The sequence below is a fragment of the Hypanus sabinus genome, chromosome 9 (genome assembly GCF_030144855.1).
Source record: "Hypanus sabinus isolate sHypSab1 chromosome 9, sHypSab1.hap1, whole genome shotgun sequence".
Classification (NCBI taxonomy): Eukaryota; Metazoa; Chordata; class Chondrichthyes; order Myliobatiformes; family Dasyatidae; genus Hypanus; species Hypanus sabinus.
In genome coordinates this window covers 29523648-29540667 of record NC_082714.1, presented here as the reverse complement: position 1 = coordinate 29540667, position 17020 = coordinate 29523648, and the positions used below count along the sequence as shown (strand labels likewise).

The window sequence follows — 17020 nt, the reverse complement described above, 5'->3', positions numbered from 1 at the left end:
GCTGAAAGTGAGAACGACAAGCGCTACCCACTACACTACCACACTAGACACATCACAATAACCAATTAGACAACTGTGAGGGTGCAGTCAAACATTCATGAAAGAAGATTGTAAAACAGATTGGGCGGCATGTCGCTGGTCTTTGTATTGCTGCTACTTCTCAGTACAGAGACCCAGGTTAAATCCTGACTTTGGGTGCTCTCTGTATGGAGTTAACAACACCTTTGCTTTGTGACCTTGTGTGTTTCTTTCAGGTACTCCAATTTTCTCCCACGTTCCAATTGGCCACTGTCAGTCGTGTGTTGTGTAGGTGAGGAAATGGTGGGACTTTTGGCAAACCACAGAGCTCAAATGGATAAAATCTTTGCAGTTAAAGTGATCGCTACAATCCTGTGTAAACATCTGTGGGGGAAAATATGGACTGGAATTTTTCACCTTCACTCCCTGACCTATAATTTTCCACATATTAAAATGAACGAATAAATTGACAACCCATAGACTTAACAGTGCAGAAGATAAAAATGTTAAAAAAGCTTTAGCATTCCAGTGTTATGTTTTTAAAATCACAGTTAGGTGCTCTCATGAATATAACTGGAATTCATAATGAAGATGAATGGTGCAGGAAATAGGAATAAATGCAACTTATGTCACTTCTCCAAAAAAAAGATATTGCTTGGAGTCATTGCTAAAATGGATTAAGGGTACAAATACTTTAAAGAACCCTTTGAATAATGTTTCTCATGAACAATGAAATGGCAGCAAGTGTTTTGATTTAGAGGACAATTGAAGATTGCCTGATATATCCAAAATTTAAGCTCCTGTGTCAATAGACTGAATACAACGGTTACACAGCTCATTACATGCAAGGCATGAGTGAATTGAAGAAGAGCTTATAAATATTTCTTTGCTCATTTCACAGATGGGTCAAGCAGATCATGCACCACTAGAGGAACATCATTATCATTCACACTTCTATATAGAACTGGAGCTTAATGCAGCATTTAGAGATTTATTGACTATGCCAGAAGGAAGGAGTGAGAAGATGATTTTAATTCGCCCTGATGAGAAGGATGAAACAAAATTGATATTGGTCTTTTGGTATTGTTCCTTGGTAGGAATGAGAAGGGAAATGGGGAAATGGACACTGAAGAGGACAAGAGAGTTCATGTGGTAGTGCTCTTGTGAGCTGAATCATGTGGTTCAGAGTTGCCATTACAGTATTTTAGCTCTCTTGCATTGTAGGCGAGGCTCCTCATTGAACACATGAGCTATGTGTGGAAAGATTTTCCACATTAGGAGATAATTGTTTAATAAGCAATAAGCTACTAAAGGATATTATCAACAGCTGTGATGGTAGTTTCTGACAAATGTAGAGTCTGCCCAAAAAATGTGTGGAGATTTCTCTCAGGGAGATCTTGGGAGTGCAGAAGAACTCTGTTCCATCCTCCAGCAGTAAGTGAGCATGCTAGAAGATGGTCCCCAGGTGGAGCACATATACAAAGAATCAGTGATACCTGCGATTCAGATCATTAACTTTGAGACAGCAGTACCTTGTAAGAGTGATTTCTAGCAATTAGAGAAAGCAGGGGCCTAGAAGCCTTAGTTGTACCTGGCAGGCGTAAATATACATTTGGATGTTATCATCAAGGTGGAGGCCACTTCAAATTGCTAAAAGAATAGTGGGTGCATCATCTGGATTATGGCTATTGGCATCATGGCACTGACATCCCCATCTGTTGTGAAATCTTGTTTAATGGTGACTATAGAGTGGAGATTCTGCTGTGACGTAATGCAGTAAAAGCATTCAGATCCATGGCCATCAGATGAAGAAAATATTGAATAAGATGCACTGGTAATTATGCCAGATTCTGATTGTTCATTCCACCTAGTTGGAATCTACAGAAGAGCATGAGTTATAGACAAGGTTAAAGTTTGATTAGAAGTTTAGTTTGATTTAAAAATAGATGTACTCAGACTCTTTTTTTTATATATAGAATAACATTCAGAGATAAGATACATCCAAAATGCTTCCATTTTCAGTCACCTCTTTGAAAAGAAAGTCACAGGAAGGAAAACATAAGAAAAAAAACACTTGTTGCTTTAAGTAATATTATTAATCTAGTTGCCTCAATCATTGGAAGCACCTTTTCCATTCATTCCAACTTTTTGGTGTTGCTCCTCTGGTATGATCTGAGTACAAGGGTATCTGGTAACATCTCGTATATTGTTACATTGTTAGATATTATAAGGTAGACGTTGGCTCTCTACTTTTTGTTCCCATTGCTTTAATTGCTTCTATTGTCTTTTCCTGATTCACCCCTGCATAAACTCATCTGCTGTTACCTGCACTATTGATACCCCAACACCTTGCCATTCTATTGCATCTGGTTGTCTTGCTTCATTCTATTCTCCATAAGTTTCAGGTTGTTAAACATCCTACCCTTGTCTTAACTTGTCTAGTTTGGCTTACCCTAGTTTCCATTGAGAATCAACATGCCCATTTTCAAATATTCATCATGGTTTCAAATTGCTCCATGATGTTGCACCTCTCTAACATGTTGTCTCATCTACCCCTACAACTCTCAAACTCTTACTCCTCCCTCTTACTTGCCTACTCTCATACCCTTACTTACCCATTACTAATCCCTTTACCATTGACACTTGTACTTTCTGCTGCCGAGGTCTCCCTCAAATTTTCCACTTCTTTTTTTCTCCTCCCTTGACATGATTCTCCTTGAAGCTTTCCTGTTTGACTTAGCCATTCATCTTTTGCCCTGATGTCTCCTTAAAGTGGCTTGGTGTCAAATTTTGTACATAAACATCCCTGCGAAATACCCTGCATCATTAATTGCTGAAGACTCTATATGAAGAAACTGTGCAATTGCTGATTTTCATTGACCCTTTTTCATCATCAACAAAATTCAGATCTACTTCTGCCTAAAAGATAATGAGAGCTTGTTTATGGGCATCATACTTGACATTGAGCTTGAAAAGTTTACACTGATGTTCATATTAAAAAAAAACTTTTCAGTAAAAGGGCAGGAAGAAGAATTTGTTATATGTATGCCTTCATGTTACTCACTGATCTTGTCAGGCCTGCTGAATTTAAAACTACACTGCAGATCAACTCAACGTTGTGCCTGACAGCATAGGTTAGGGTTCGCTTTGGAGACCTGATGCCAACAAAGCGAAGAGCAGGGAAATGACAGTGAAAGTTTCACTGGCATTTCAGCAAAAGGAGATAGCACTGGAACTTGCTCTCTGAAGTTTAGCTCAGAATTACTGTTTGGTACTCGGCTGCGGTAAATGAGCTCTAGCGACCCAGATTCAATCCTAATATTTGTTATTATCTCTTTGGAGTTTCTACCTTGTCCCTGTGTCTGTGTGGGGTTCCTTTGTGTTCGGTTAATTGGCCACAATAAATTGTCCTTCGAATAGGTGAATGATAGAATTTGGGAATTTGGGGAGAATAAAATGGAGGATTAGTGTGAATGGGCATCTGGTAGTTGACACAAACCTGGTGGGTCCATTTCTCTATGACTTTATAAATGTAAAATCAGTTCAGACCCTCATTTCATATCTCTCCTATTGACTTCATTGGTGATAAGAGGACAAAACAACAGAAACTGATTTTTTTTTTCTCTCTTCTGTATAGGAAATGAGAGGATACTTCATAATAAATGGGTTAGAAATGGAATTCAGGACAGAGGTACAACAAATAGCAAATCTGATATCACTCATTTTCACCACTGTCCATCCAAAATTCCCACTGGATTCTATTTCAAGTGGATTCATTCATGAGGAAAGTTTCCAATCGTTCTGTTCAACATAATTCACCTTGACAAACTGGCAATATTTACGGAGTATTTTTTCCTCTTCCCAACTTCCCAACTTTATTTGCACAAAAGAAGAAATTGCACCATTTCTTAAAAAAAAAAGTAACTTCTTATGAGCTAGTAAAAAAAAATTACGTTTATAGCTATTTACTCCTCTTCGGTAATTCTGTACATAAAATAAAATTTTCCCTAAAGTACTTATGAACATGAAGAATTATATTGCAGGGTTGGCAGACAAGTAGATCATTCAGCTCAATTATTTGCTGCTCATATTTATACCACTATTGTTAACTTCATCCCAACCTTACAGCAAATTGTAATAATATAATTTGTTCTATAAATTGGTACAGGTCATACTTGAATGCTCTCTGTCTCGATCTCTTCCAATGAAAGTACGAACATTCTAGCAGCTGTCTGAGTGAAGGAATTTCCCATTTCCCTACTGGATTTATGCTAACAAGAACCTGAATTTGTCTAACATCTCTAATGTAATGAAACATCCCAGGGGAATTTAACAGGAGCAGATGTTACCGATGTTATATGTACTGAGCAGTGTACACCATTCTCTGCAGTTTCTTGCAGTGAAGAGGAGAACATTTGCTATACTAAAATAAGATGCATCCAGAAGGAAAACCCTATGTGGTGCATCAATGACAAATGGTGAGAGTCCAAGGGGACCTGCCATATTTCTTTAGCCTCCCAAGGAAGCAAAGGTGCTGTTGCTGAGCTTGCATGGCTGTGTTGTCAATGTTGCTGGACCAGAAGAGGCTATTTGTGATGTCCGCTCTTAGGACCTTAAAGCTCTCAACCCCATTGACCTCAGAATGGTTGACTTGTGCAGGAGCATTTGCTCAATGCCCCCCCACCCTTCCCCTCAACGTCAATAAGCAGCTCATTCCTTTTGTTGACATTATGAAAAAGATCATTGTCCTGATCCCATATCATTAGACTATCCCTCTTGGACTCTCTCTCACTGTTATTTGAGATACGGGCCACTGCAGTGGTTTCATCTACAAACGTGTAATTGGAGTTGGAGCAGAATCCGGCCACACAGTCTTGAGTGTACAGGGAGTAGGGTAGGTAAAGGGCTGTGGACGCAGCCACGAGGGGCACCAGTGTTGAGAATAATGGATAATATTGAAGGAGTTTGGGAATCAGGAGGAATTGTAGGACTGGAAGGGGTTGTAGAAATGCGGTCATAGAAGGGCTTGTAAATAAGGCTTGTATAGTTTCCTGTTCAAATGTTATTAGAGTGAAAGCCAGCATAAGCAGCAAGCGTTTTGAATGAAAGTGACTTGGAGCATGGGCATTTTCAGTTAGCAGAAATTTTCATAGGACAGAAGATGTGAAACCATCAAGAGGATATGGATCCCCATTTAGCAGAGACAAGAATCAAATGTTTATACAGAATTGGACAAACAAGAGAAAATCTGCAGATGCTGGAAATCCAAGAAACACACACAAAATGCTGGAGGAGCTCAGTCAGTCAAGCAGCATCTATGGAGAAGAGTGAACAGTTGACGTTTCAGCTCGTGACCCTTCATCAGGACTGGAGAAAAAAAATTGTAAGAAGGTGGGGGAGGGGAGGAAGAAGTACAAGATAGTAGATGATGGGTGAAAACAGGAGATGTGGAGGGGTGAAGTAGAGAGCTGGGAAGTCGATCGGTAAAAGAGAGAGAGAGGGGTAGAGAAGGGGAAATCTGATTAGAGAGGACAGAAGGCCATGGAAGAGGGGGAAGGAGCACCAGAGGGAGGTCATGGGCAGATAAGGAGGAGGTGAGAGAGGGAAAAGGGGATGGGGAGTCGTGAAGGAGAAGGGGGTGCAAATAACAGAAGATTGAGAAATTGATGTTCATACCATCAGGTTGGAGGCTACCCAGACAGAATATAAGCTGTTGCTCCTCCACCCTGTGTGTGGCCTCATCACAGCAGTAGAGGAGGCCATAGATTGGCAAGTCGGAATGGGAAGTAGAATTAAATCGGGTGGCCACCAGGAGATGGCACTTTTTCTGGTGAACCAGGTATACGTGCTTGGCAAAGTGGTCACCCAATCTATGTTGGGTCTCACCAATTATATAGGAGTCCACACTGGGAGCACCAGACACAGTAGATGACCTTACAGACTCATAGGTGAAGTTTTGCCTCACCAGGAAGGACTGTTCGGGGCCCTGAATGGTAGTGAGGGAGGAGGTGTAGGGGCAAGTGTAGCACTAGTTCCACTTGCAAGGTAAGTGCCAGGAGGGAGATCATTGGGGAGGGATGAATAGACAAGGGAATCTCCTGTAGGGAGCAATCTCTGCGGAAAGTGGGGTGGGAGGGGGGAAGATGTGCTTGGTGGTGGAATCCTGTTGGAGATAGTGGAAGTTGGAGAATTATGTGCTGCTCGTGGAGGGTGGTGGGGTGAGGGTAGACGTGTGCAAAATGGAAGAGATGCGGTGTGGGTAATGTTGATGGTGGAGGAAGTTCTTTGAAGTTGTCTCCTTAGTTCTGGAATGAAAAGTCCCATCCTGAGAGCAGATGCAGCAGCCATGGAGGAACTGAGAGAAGGGAATGGCATCTTTACAAGCAACAGGGTGGGAAGAGGTATGGTTACAAGTAACAGGGTGGGAAGGAATTGGATATTGGCTGACCTAAGTGTTGGAGCAAGTATGTTGATGAAAACTCAGCTCTATGTTAAAAGCAACTCAGAGGTCACAAACCTTCTAGCTGAGCTTTAGACAGTCTCCTGGTTTGTGGGCCAGGAGCTGAGTTTGTGACTCCACAAACTCTGACAAGGCCAATACCAGATGTCAACTGAATACCAGAGGTCCTGCCAGTGATTATTGTACTGAACAACAACCACAAAAACTAAAGTGATGCAGCAAGTGAGACCAATGTACTGTCCATAGTGTGGACAGGATTAACTTGGACCGCTGTTCAAGGGGGCTCACCTAGGTGAGCTACAGATGTAGAGAGGGACAGGATGAAATATCTCAAGAAAAATCAAAAAAGTGCAAGTGCTGGAAAATCTGAAGTAAAAATAGAAAATGCTGAAAACACTCAGCAGGCCTGGTACCATTTGTGTGCTTGGAAGCAGAATTAATATTTCATTGTCAAACACCTGTGAGTTTATTATTGAAGTATCAAATGATAAAGATTGGCAACTGGGGAAAATGTGAAGTACAGATATTAGAAAGTATGCTGTTCGAACTCGGAGATCTATGTTGTTTCTGTAATGGCTTCTCAAATGTCTTATTTCCATTTCCCTAGAAGTGTACTTTTCATTGGCATTCTTGAGCAGCATGGTGTCTCATAATGCAGTAGATTGTAATTGGCAGTAGTGGGTGAAGCTATTCTAAATCTGTTTGCTGCCAGAAGCATTGATTGGGCTAGTATTTTCAGATAGGGTAAATGGCAGGAAAGCCATAGGTGCTGACACTTCCCAGATCAAATTCTAAAATGTCATATTTTATTTGTATTGCATTCCCAGCAGGCAGCACTAAATTTTGTTCTCTTGAATGAGCAATTGTCTGCAAACACCACAGGCTACAGCAAAATGTTACCAACAACATTACAAAAGTGTGGCAGATCATCCAGGCGGGGGTGTCTCTTGCCTTCTGTAGAGACTGGCAATTTACAATATGGCTGCCAGGGAATAAACAGAATGCAAGTACTCATGCTGTGCATTAGCCATTATGTTTCCATAGCAACACTGACTGCAGCTGATGTCTAAGATTTTTTTCTAGTTTGCTGTGCTGATATTTGAATTTTTAAAAATACTTAGGGCAGTTGATTAGAGCACAGTGGATTTTATATGTCAAGGTGATATCTTTATGCATTAGCAGACTTAAAATCGGGTAATCAATGGCTCTTCTGTTGATAGTGAAGAACTACCACTATCTAAAGCTGACCCTGTAAGACCATGAAAATAGGAATACTCCGTTTGGCCCTTCAAATATGGTGTGCCACTCAATATAATCCAACTTCCTTCAAATCAATTCTCCTGCCTTATCCCAATAGTGTCTGATGTCCGTATTGATTAAAAATCCATATTTGCATTATGTTCAAATATTCCACCACCACAGTTTTCTGAGGTGTGCAATTCCAAAGATTCACACCCCTCTTAGAGAAGAATTCTTCCTTATCTCAATCTTAAAGCCCCTTAATCTGAGACTATGCCTTCTCATTCCGGATTCTCCAAAGAATCCTCCCAGGTAAAATTATGAATGTATGGAGTTATGATAGTAACTTGAAGTATAAATGATTACCGGTCAAATAAACACTTTTTGGGCTTCCTGCCAGATATAGGTATCAATTATAGCTGATGTTTCAATGACAAATTCTACCATCTTCTTCAAGGATAATGCCTAGGTACAGTGGTGCGAGAAGGTTTGTGAACCCTGTAGAATTTTTTCTGTTTCTGCATAAACATGACCTAAAACGTAATCAGATCTTCACATAAGACCTTAAACTGGATAGAGAACCCAATTAAATAACACAAAAAAAATTATACTTGTTCATTTATTTATTGAGAAATTATATTCCAATATTACATGTATTTGTTGGAAAAAGTATGTGAACCTTTGCTTTCAGTAACTGGTGTGACCCCCTTATACAGCAATAACTTCAACCAAATGTTTCCAGTAACTGTTGATTAGCCCTGAACATTGGCTTGGAGGAACTTTAGGCCAGTTCTCCCTAAAAACCTGCTTCTGCTTCACCTCTGCGATGTTGGTGGACTTCCTTGCATGAACTGCTTGCTTCAGGTCCTTCCACAACACTTCTGTAGGATTAAGGTCAGGGCTTTGACTCAGCCGTGATTCTTTTTGAATGATTCAATTGTTGATTTACTCTTGCCTTTTGGATCATTGTCTTGTTGCATTATCCAATTTCTATTAAGCTTCAGGTGACAGACTGTTACCCTGTTTAAGGGGATCCAAGATCTTGGTACAATTTTGAATTCATTGATTGTAAGCTGACCAGGCCCTGAGGCAGCAGAGCAGCCCCAAACCATGATGCTCCTTCCACCATGCTTCACAGTTGGGATGAGGTTTTCATGATTTTTTTTCCCAATCATAGCAATGTGTATTTCTGCCAAAAGGTTTAACTTCTGTCTCATTTGTCGACAGAACCTTGTCCCAGAAACATTGTAGCACATCCAGGTGGTCTTTTGCAAACTTGAGATGTACAGTAATGTTTTTTTTTTGGAGAACAGTGGTTTCCTCCATGGTGTCCTTCCATGAACACCATTCTTGTTCAGTGTTTTTAAGTGGACATGTGAACGGAGACTTTAGCAAGTTCTAGAGATTACTGCAGGTCTTTTGCTGTTACTCCTGGGTTCTTTTTCACCTCTTTCAGCATTGCACACTGTCCTTTGGTGTGACCTTTTGCAGGACGTCCACTCCAAGGGAGAGGAGCAACAATACTGAGTTTCCTCCATTTGTAGTCAATTTCTCTTACTGTGGACTGATGAACACCCAGGTCTTTAGAAATACTTTTGTAGCCTTTTCCAGATTCATGCATCTCTACAATTCTTCTTCAAAGGTACCTATGCTCCTGAAAGTTGTTTTGATCTAGACATGATGCATTTAAACAGATCTTTCTTGAGAAGAGCAGGCTCTGTCAGTAACCTGACTCTGTGTGCATTTTTATAGAGCAGGGCACCTTTACAACCCACACCTCCAATCTCATCTCATTGATTGGAACACCTGACTCCAAATAGCTTTTGTAGAAGGCATTACCCCAGAGGTTCACATACTTTTTCTAACAAATACATGTAATATTGGGTTATTTTCACAATAAATAAATGAACAAGTATAGTGATTTTGTGCTATTATTTAATTGGGTTCTCTTTATCTAGTTTTAGGACTTGTGTGAAGACCTAATCACATTTCAGGTCATATTTACGCAGAAACAGAGAAAACTCTACTGGTTTACAAACTTTCTAGCACTGTATGTCTGTATGTCTAGTCCAGTGGCATTTATACCCCTGTAGTCTGTTCCTCCTGATTGGTTAGTCCTAATCCAAGAAGGTTTCACTCTCTCACCTTGTTTACAATCCAATTCTAGATCTATCTTGGAGCGAGACTTCAATCTTTTTTTAAAATTCTTTTCTTCTAGTTCCATTTCACTGGCTTTCTTTACCAGGTGGTTTCAGAAGCCATTGGCCATCAAAGGCAATCCTATGGCCAGTGTGAATGCAATATTCTGCTAATGCCGATTTCTCTGGTTAACACAAATAGATACACCTCCTGTGCTCCTTGATGTGGGTTTCCACTGTGCATCCCGTCTAGCCGATTATACGCTGCTCATAATTCACGGGGAATCGTGTAAACACCAGCCGACTTGAGTCCCAAGTCATCTTTGATTAACAGTCCTCCTGGAAATTCATTCTTGTTTTAACCAAAGCAAATAATCTGACCTAGAATGTCCCAAAGTAGTTGTAGTGTTACTAAAACAGAGATTATGGCTGTAATGGGGAGGAGAATGAAGTTTGCAATGAAACAGTTTCTTTAAAACGGCCTGTTTTCCTCTAGATTTGATCTGTGTTCTTTACTGATTAGTCATCAAATGGGGAATGAGATGAATCCACAGTCTTCTGACATGGTGCTTATAAGTTGTGATATTGATGTGTATTGTCCTGTTCCTCAGATTATTAATTATTAAATGGAACAGGAAAGGTATCAACAAGATTGAAAGAGTGCAGAGAAAATTTACAAGGGTGTTGCTGGGACTTGAGGACCTGAATAATAGGGAAAGGGTGAATAGATTAGGACTTTATTCCCTAGAGTGCTGGGGAATGAGGAGAAATTTAATAGAGGTATACAACTATATGAGAGATAAAGATAGGGTTAATGCAAGCAGGATATTTTCCACTGAGAATGGGTGAAACTAGAACTAGAGGTCATAGGTTAATGGTGAAATATTTAAGGGGAACATGGAGAGGACTCCAGCGCCAACTAATGATGTAATTGTTCCTCCTTTGTTTTTCTTAAGATTGCAAAGCTTTGCTGGATATTAAGAACACCGAGTACTGCAAGTTTACCTCACTAGACTTGTGAGCTTAACCTGCCTTAACGAGCCACTGACCTCAACAGTAAATGATGTTCTTTAAGCAGCTGGTTATGGATCTCACTGAATCCCATCTCCCTGCCAAATGAGACCCTTCCAGTTTGGTTATCACTCAAATTGGTCCACTGACAATGCCAAAGCCTCTGCCCTCCACTCCATCCTGCCTGACCTAAAAATAGTGCCTCATAGACCAGGATGCTATTTATTGACTTCACATTTAATAGAATAATCCCTCAAAAGCTGGTGGGTAAACTGTTGGGTCACCACATCTCTTCTTGTGATTGGATCTTGGACTTCTTGACTGAAAGATCAGTTAGTCTGTGTTGGCGGTAACAGCTCTACTTCCATCTAACTGAATGCCACCACCCCCACATATCCCTCCAGGGCTACATGCTCAGCCCCCTGCCATTCACACTGCTGACACATGACTGTACAGCTGGATCCACATCAAACTGAATCATCAACATAAAGGAGGAACACTGACGAGAAGATGGCATAGAGAGAGGAGGCCGAGCGGCTTGTAGCTTAGTGTGAGCACAACAACTTGAGTCTCAACCTGGACAAGTCTATCCTTTTTGAGAGTGGTCTGACCAGCTGCACCACCATTTGGAACAAGAATTGCAAGGCATTGCAAGACCCCACAAAGGATTGCTAGGAATGCTGAGAGGATCATTGGGGTCTCTCTTCTACCCATCTGAAATATTTACCAGGAGCGCTGTATATGCAAGATCCTTAGCTTTGTAAAGGATCCCTCTCATCTGCCCCACAATTTCTTTGAGCCTCTTCTATAGGATAAGGACTGTTAGGATACCAAAGTAGCTTCTTCCCCCATTCCATGAGACTACTGAGCTTCTTGCCACCATTGAAGTCTCATCAAGGATGAAGCACCAGTAGTGTTATACTGTTTTTAATGAGCTGTAAACTCACCTTGTGCTGAATGTCAATCCTCTGGAATACATTATATTACTAGTGAATTTATTGGTGCTAATTTTACTTTGTGTTGTGTTTGAGCTTTAAATACAGTGTTGTGCACCTTGGTCCAGAGCAACATTGTTTCAATAGACAGTAGGTGCAGGAGTAGGCCATTCAGCCCTTCTAGCCAGCACCACTATTCACTGTGATCATGGCTGATCATACACAATCAGTACCCCGTTCCTGCCCTCTCCTCATATCCCTTGAACCGGCTATCTATAAGAGCTCTATCTAACTCTCTCTTGAATGCATCCAGAGACTTGGCCTCCACTGCCTTCTGGGGCAGAGCATTCCACATACCCACCACTCTCTGGGTGAAAAAGTTTTTCTGCATCTCTGTTCTAAATGGCCTACCCCTTATTCTTAAACTGTGGCCTCTAGTTCTGGACTCGCCCATCAGCAGGAACATACTTCCTGCCTCCAGCGATTCCAATCCCTTAATAATCTTATATGTTTCTTTATAATATCTTATGTTTCAATCAGATCCCCTCTCATCCTTCCATTTCGTTTGGCAGTGGGCATGTATGCAGTTGAATGACAATAAACTTGAATGTGAACTTCTTCACTTAGCCCTCTGGTGAGAGTGTGGAATGAACAGCCAGAGGAAGTGGTGGGTGTGGGTTCGATTTCAACATTTAAAAGGTATTTGGATCGTTAAGTGGATGGAAAGGGTATGGTCTGGTTGCAGGTTGATGGGGCTAGGCAGAACAATAGTTCATCATTATTGGCTGGAAGGGCCTGTTTCTGTGCTGTCGTGTTCTGTGACTCAATGACATACCAGCATTGAACTAGGTTGGGGCATTACTCTCGAGTTGAATGCCAGCCTCAGTTCAATAATGTAAGTATTTCTTTGTTTATAGCTTAATGTTTAGCTTTACACTAAGATGTCACTGGGTGGCAGAGTGGCGTAGTGGTTAACACAATATTTTACAGTACAGGTGGCCCGGATTCAATTCCCACCACTGCCTGTGAGGTATCTGTATGTTCTCCCTGTGTCTGCATGGGTTTCCCCCAGGTGCTCTGGTTTCCTCCCTTGGTAGGTGATTGATCACTGTAAATTGTCCCGTGGTTAGGCTAGAATTAACTAGGGATTGCTGGGCAGGATGGATTGAAGGGCCATAGGGCTTATTCAGTGTTGTAACTCAGTTTAAAAAAAAATGACCTAGTTGATGATAGAGCAACTTCAAGTCCATAGATCCTTGTAATCTAATATTAATTTGGCAGTTCCTTGCATGGATTTTATGAAAGGGATAGTACTAAGATTTGTAGCATCACATATACCTGTACATAAAACAAGGGCTCCCCAGGACTCCATCCAAATTACAGAAAACTTTCTCCTTCATATAAACAATGAATATAATTAATATACATGTTATTCGGTGCTGATGCTGTGTACAATAATGAACAATAACTCTTCCACTCTATTATCCCTCAACTAATCCTCTTCTTAAATAAAAAAGGGTGAATTTTATTACAATTAAAGATTATTTGTTATTTAATACCAAATTAAAAACTTTTATTTCTCTTTTTATATTCCAAGCTCTGAGATCCTGGAACGATAATCGTTGCAGCCGTGAATTTCCATTCGTTTGTAAAATTCCCTCCCTGGAGAACAACTAACCAGCATAAGGAGCTCTGGCTGTTTGGAATTCATCCTGAAAGTGATTTCTTTGGAATCGGCAGCATTGACACAAAGACATTCTAGCCAAATGGGAGGAACAATGTTGAGGTTCTGATCGAAGTGCCACACCATTATAACATCATTACTGTCTGCTCCATATAGGAAAACAGCTTGGTTTATCTTCTGTTTTTTGATTTATTTTCAGGCTTCAATATATTGTAATACTTTTCTTATGAAATAGATTAAATTATATATGGCTAAACACCAAACATCAATATTCTTAGAATAACTCTATTTGACTTTTGAATAGTAAGTAAAATTTGGTTTACACATATGTATTAGTTAAATAATTGTCATTATCTTATGTTAGGTCATTTAGCTACAAACCCACTAAATTATGTATTTGATTAAGACTGAACCAAAACAGCTGAAATATACATGCATTCATTTTCACACGGTAATTAAATCCCAACAAACCAGCCACTTGCATTGACCTCAGCACAAATTCCTCCCTTATTCTTGAGTAGATCTATATTCCCCTTAGTTATCCTTTTTGCTTAATATAAGTATAAAATGCTTTGGGATTCTCCTTTATCCTGCTTGCCAAGGATATTTCAAGGATATTTGTCCTTCCTAATCACCTGCTTGAGCTCTCTCTTTCCATCTTTGTACTCCACAAGGGTCTGTCTGATTTTAGCATTCTAAGCTTTATGTATTCTTGCTAACTAAGTTTAGGACCTTCTGGGTCATTCAAGATTCACTTACCTTACCATCCTGGTCCTTCATCCTTACCAGAACATTCAGCCAATCTTTAAACAATTCCCCTTGTGTCAGGTGTGGATTCCCAATCAATGGTCATTAGCTCTTGTCTTATCCTGTTGTAATTTGCTTCCCCAATTTAATACCTTCCTGAAAGAGCTGATTTTATCCTTACTCATAGCTATCTTTTTAAAAATTTTATTTATTGAGATACAGTACAGAATCGGCCCTACCAGCCCTTCAAGCCAGCAATTCCCTGATTTAATCCTGGCCTGATCACGGACAACTCATAATGAGCAATTAACCTACTGGTGTGCCTTTGGACTGTGGGAGGGAACTGGAGCACCCGGAGGAAACCCACGCAGTCACGAGGAGAACATACAAATTTCTTACAGACTTTGGGAAGAATTGAACCTGAGTCACTTGTACTGTAAAGCATTGCGTTAACCACTACACTATTGTGCTGCCCAAAACAAAATGAGTTGTGGTCACTATTGCAAAATGTTCATCCGCTATCAGGTCAATCAACTGGCCTGGCTCATTTCCCAAAACTAGATCCAGTATGATCTTTTCTCTAGTTGGACTCTGCATACTGTTTCAAGAATGTCCCTCATACATTGCAGAAACACCATCTAAGCCTTCTGTGTTTTTAAAAAAAAAAGTTCCAAACAATAACAGGGAATTTAAAGTCCCCTTCTTTAATAACCCTGTTGTTCCTGCGGCTTTCCATAATCTATCTACCTATCTGTTCTTCTATCTATATTGCTGTACCATCCCATCAGAGTGTTTTTATTTTGGAGCGCCACACAAATCGTCTCTGTGGATGGGCTCGAGGGGAATGTTTTCTCCAAGTACCACTTCCTTATCAGTAGTGCAATGCCACCTCCCTTTTTTTAACTCCCTCTCTATCATGTCTAAAACAACAATCCCTGGAGCATTGAGCACCATTCCTGTTCCTCGAGAAACCAGGTCTCTGTAATGGCAACACTGTCCTATTTCCGTGTGCTGATATTAAAATGTAACTTTACTACAACAAACATAACATTTTCACTAACCACTCAAACATTAGGTATTTTAATGGAAAGGGAGGCTGTAGGGATATTACCCTTGGGCTCTAAGTAAAAATCTGGCAAGAACTATTATTGGTGATGGCTGCCAGATATTGACAAGCTGTCTATCTGCCCAGTAAAACAATTTTAATCTGTTCCAAAAGAAAATTCCAGTTTGATTCACTATTCCATTGGAGAATTAAGTACCATTGTTTTAAAACAAACTTCAATTTTCAGTATTTGACAAAACAATGGTAAGCATAAACAGGATGAAAAAAGCACTAATAGTCATTAACAATTATATTTACAACAGACAGTAGACAATCTTCAACTTACTGTATAATTTTTTGAGATTATATTGATGGCATTCATTTGAAAAGTAGATTATATCAGTCCTGGCAGTTTTGAATCATTTCATTCTTCAGCAAAAGTGAAAAGCTATAATGTTGCTTCATTAGACTGTAATTTTTAAATGAAGGATTCATACATAAGGGTTGTTTTCTTTCAAAGTCACAACAATTCATTTAGAAATCTGCTGGGTAGACTAACTGAAACACCATTAACCAATATACAGTTCTAATAATTTTGAAAGGCAATAATATTTCCAGAATGCAAGTAAAGTTTATTATAGCAAAAATATTCAAGCTAAAAAATTTTTTTAAATTAAATTTAAGTGCAGGACAAAATGACCGTGCATTCTTTCATTTGACTTAAAATGCAATTGCATAACTGTTAAAGAATGTAATAGTGAAATAAATTCAGCTTTTCTGGGCCAAATTTTTCGTTCCATATAGGTAGCATTATGTATTTTGAGGTATGCCTGGCCGTGGTTATCTGTTACAGTTCAAAATTACTTCTGGTGTCCATCCAAATACAAGCAGGAGAATCACCCTCCCACCCATTGGCACCACTAACTCCCACAGCAGCAATCCCTTTCAGCTGCACTTATTACAGTTTTGTTGCTAAAGCTTCCAATCTGAAATCATCTGCCCACGTCCAGCTGCTGAAGGTCCTAAGACTCTTCAAGTACAGTTAAATAGCTGACGAGCAGTGTTATAAAAACTGTGACAATTGAATATGCAAACCAAACAGTTTGTGGGAATATTGTTATAGTGTTATTTTTAATTTATTTTCTATGACATTTTTGTATAACTCCATACTTGTAGTTTATATGGCTAATGAACATTGTCATTTGTAGATGTTTTACAGTGATTGAGATGCGATGTGTTGTTTAAAAGGCTTCTGTAGCCATGTGGCCAACAAGTAAACCTCCATGTTAATTAACAGAAAATAATTAAAAAAACAGATTTTCTTCTGCTATGTTTCAAATCTTTGAGTCAACAGTCCTCACATTTCCAAGATCTGAAATTGCTCTAAGGAATTACAGGTGCAATGTTTTTGTAGACTGGGTGTCTGTATTCAGATTGGTGTTGTTCTCTCTGTTCACTCAACCTTTGAAAGCCAAGAGTGGTGAATGGGCAACATGTGATTGTGCGGAAGTGCTGGTCCACGCAGACATAATTGAATCCACCTCAAATCCCAACTGTCACCAGCTCCACCATTGTCTCCATCCCTCAGTGTCCTCTTCCCATGAACACAAAATGTATGGTTAGTGGTATATTTTTGATATTTAAGTTTATGTTCTCATGGTGGGACAATGGGTTCATATTCCTATTAATCTGTTAGGCCAATCCGTTGAAGGAAATATGCTCATTTGACTAGAGAGTATGGGC

At 39.9% G+C, this 17020-nt stretch overlaps 1 protein-coding gene across 2 annotated transcripts in view; it reads left to right on the top strand.

Moving 5' to 3' along the window:
• The window catches only part of clec19a (C-type lectin domain containing 19A), a 47605-nt gene extending 31038 nt beyond the window's left edge, over positions 1–16567 (top strand). The window contains exons 5-6 of one of the 2 annotated variants that reach the window (XM_059979385.1): positions 3656–3709; positions 13399–16567. In XM_059979385.1, coding sequence (XP_059835368.1) covers positions 3656–3709; positions 13399–13478 — 134 coding nt within the window. In that variant the 3' untranslated portion in view covers positions 13479–16567. The remainder of the gene's footprint in view (positions 1–3655; positions 3710–13398) is intronic. The other variant, XM_059979386.1, reaches the window with a different exon arrangement.
• The last annotated feature ends 453 nt before the right edge of the window (positions 16568–17020 follow it).